General features: G+C 49.8%; 1 protein-coding gene across 1 annotated transcript; it reads right to left on the bottom strand.

Moving 5' to 3' along the window:
• Window positions 1-215: 215 nt before the first annotated feature.
• LOC147422836 (F-box protein At5g50450-like) lies at window positions 216-2,041 on the bottom strand. Its single transcript, XM_086503295.1, has 3 exons — window positions 1,759-2,041; window positions 1,477-1,639; window positions 216-1,370 (listed from the first exon to the last, which is right to left on the bottom strand). Exons 1-3 carry the CDS (start codon window positions 1,989-1,991, stop codon window positions 642-644), a joined length of 1,125 nt encoding a protein of 374 aa, XP_086359421.1. The 5' UTR covers window positions 1,992-2,041; the 3' UTR covers window positions 216-641.
• Window positions 2,042-2,269: the final 228 nt, after the last annotated feature.

Genomic DNA, 2,269 nt, shown 5'->3' with positions numbered 1-2,269 from the left:
GGGCAATGCATTAATCGAATTATACGCTGAGGGCTTTGGTGACCTAGAATCATGCCAATTAAGTAAAATAAATACTTAGACAAATAACTAACCAGGAAGACATTCGGTCATTCACTTGAGAATCCTGGCTGGTAGAGTAATTTAATTTTTTCATTGAAAATAAAAAATCCCGGTTATAAATCGATCGGATCTTTTAAAAATGGGCAATTTAGTGGTTCGCAGTGTAAATTTTTTGATTGAAAATAAAAATGTCGATTGTAAATCTATCACATCTCGATTTTCAAGGTAAAAGATTGGGAAATTTAGTAATAAATCCCTATATTGAGTACCCTGGTTTTGGGCATAAATTTGGGTTATCTATTTTGGCCTTGCCAAGAAAATGCTTTTTCGTGAGCAATGGAGTATAGTATGTCGCTTTATTATCATGAAGCGAAATGTCATTGACTTTCGCGATAAGAAATTGCAGCCTATTTTGAGGCTGTATAAGGTTGAGTCGATCGTAGTTAAGTCCAGAGAAGGCTGTTAAGTAAAGGAGAGAACTTCTGGAATGAAATGTCGTGATAGCGGCTTATCAAGAGCGAAATGTAGAAAAACTTTTGACAAGGAGCGATAAATTTGTGGAACCGGACTTGACGTTTTGCCTAAAGGTTCTGAAGGCTGCTAGACAATTGAAGACGGAATGGCAGGGCGCAGCAAAGCAGGTGGCGGAGCTTCCAGTCCAGGGACTGGCAGGAGCGGCTGCAGTAGAAGGCGCTGCAGCAGTAGCCACACTGCCGGAACTCGCGCGGCCGAGTTTCTCTCCTCCCGCACAATATAGCGTTGGAACAACAACGCAGCAGCAGCGAATGGCCACCGGCCGCGTGGCGGAGCGCTCGCCACTCAGCCAGAAAGCGCTGGGCCGGGTGCCTACTCTGCAACAGCCAGCCCAGCGGCAACGGGCAACCACAGTCAGAAGCTAGGTAGCGCTGCACAAACTCCTTGTACAGTCCTCGCCAGTCCCCGCCACCTTCGCCGCTGTCCCGCAGCCCCTTGGCCGCCTGACCAAGGCTCCTTTCTGCTACATCCCTCATAAATAGCATCGCCTCCCTCTTGTTGGCCTCCTGCAGCAGCCGCCTCCCTCCGTCCACATCCGCCCTTCCAACACCTTCCCCCGCCTTCACGCACTGCCCAACCTCCCTCGCCGCCTCCACGTTTCCCGCCAGCGCCGCCCTCGCACACAGCGCCAACCCTGCCCTTGCATCCCTTCTCCCTCCGCTCCCGTTCAGCTGCAACACGCCCAGCGCAAACAGAGCGTCGCCATGCCTGGCTGTGGCCGCCATCTCCAGCAGCTTCATGCCCTTGGTCTTGTTGTCCAGGCAGTAGAATTCGATCTGCATTTATTTCAGCAACACATGACATGAGTGAATGTGTGCTGAGTATATGAGAGAGAGAGAGAGAGAGAGAGAGAGGGAGAGAGAGAGACGTTTACGCTTATACCATGCCAAGAGTGTAGGCAGCATCCATGTTGCCCGATTCTGCACATCGTAAGAGGAAGCCGTGGGCGTCGGGGCACCACGTCGCCGCCCTCACCGCCATCGCTCCCCGGCTGGCACTTGCCAGGATTTTTGCATTTCTACCAAGCTCACGCAATCTCTTAGACCTGCACATAACAATATACATGCAGACACCAACTCAATATGTGTATTGAGTTCTACGTACTCGAATTGCTAAGTGATTGGGCAAATGCATGCTGCGCAGCCCATGAATATACAGACTCACGTTAGCGTGACGGCGATGAGGTCGGACGGGGATTGCGCCCGGGAGGCCAGGGAGGCCAGAATGCAGAGCAGGAGATCATCACACAAGCGATCCAGGACACAAGGCGCTGGGCCTGAGCTGGATCCCTGCTCATCACCAATATCATCGACGTGCAAGCGGGGCAGCAGCTGGTGGTGATCATTAATAGACGATGCAATAATTAGTTTGCGACTCTTTTTGATAGCGGGCTGCATTGAAGTGGATTAATGCTATGATAAACAGTAATTAATGCTATGCAGACAGTTTAGAAGGCAGGCAGATGCTAATCGACGCGCGTCAATATATAAGAATGCAGAAAAGCGGGAGCGGAGGACGGCTCTTTTGCTGTTCAAATTTGACACATGCAAGATAGGCTATCGCAAAAGTGCACAGGGCCCAGGGGATGTTATAATGTATAGAGAACGATCTACTCAGCGGTGCATAATATGATGCGCTCGATTTCTCATAGGTGATATTATGACTAAAAGGGAAT

The sequence above is a fragment of the Adiantum capillus-veneris genome, chromosome 27 (genome assembly GCF_014529385.1).
Source record: "Adiantum capillus-veneris isolate H3 chromosome 27, ASM1452938v2, whole genome shotgun sequence".
NCBI lineage: Eukaryota > Viridiplantae > Streptophyta > Polypodiopsida > Polypodiales > Pteridaceae > Adiantum > Adiantum capillus-veneris.
Note: the sequence above shows the minus strand (reverse complement) of the source record. Positions and strands in the feature narration are given on the sequence as shown.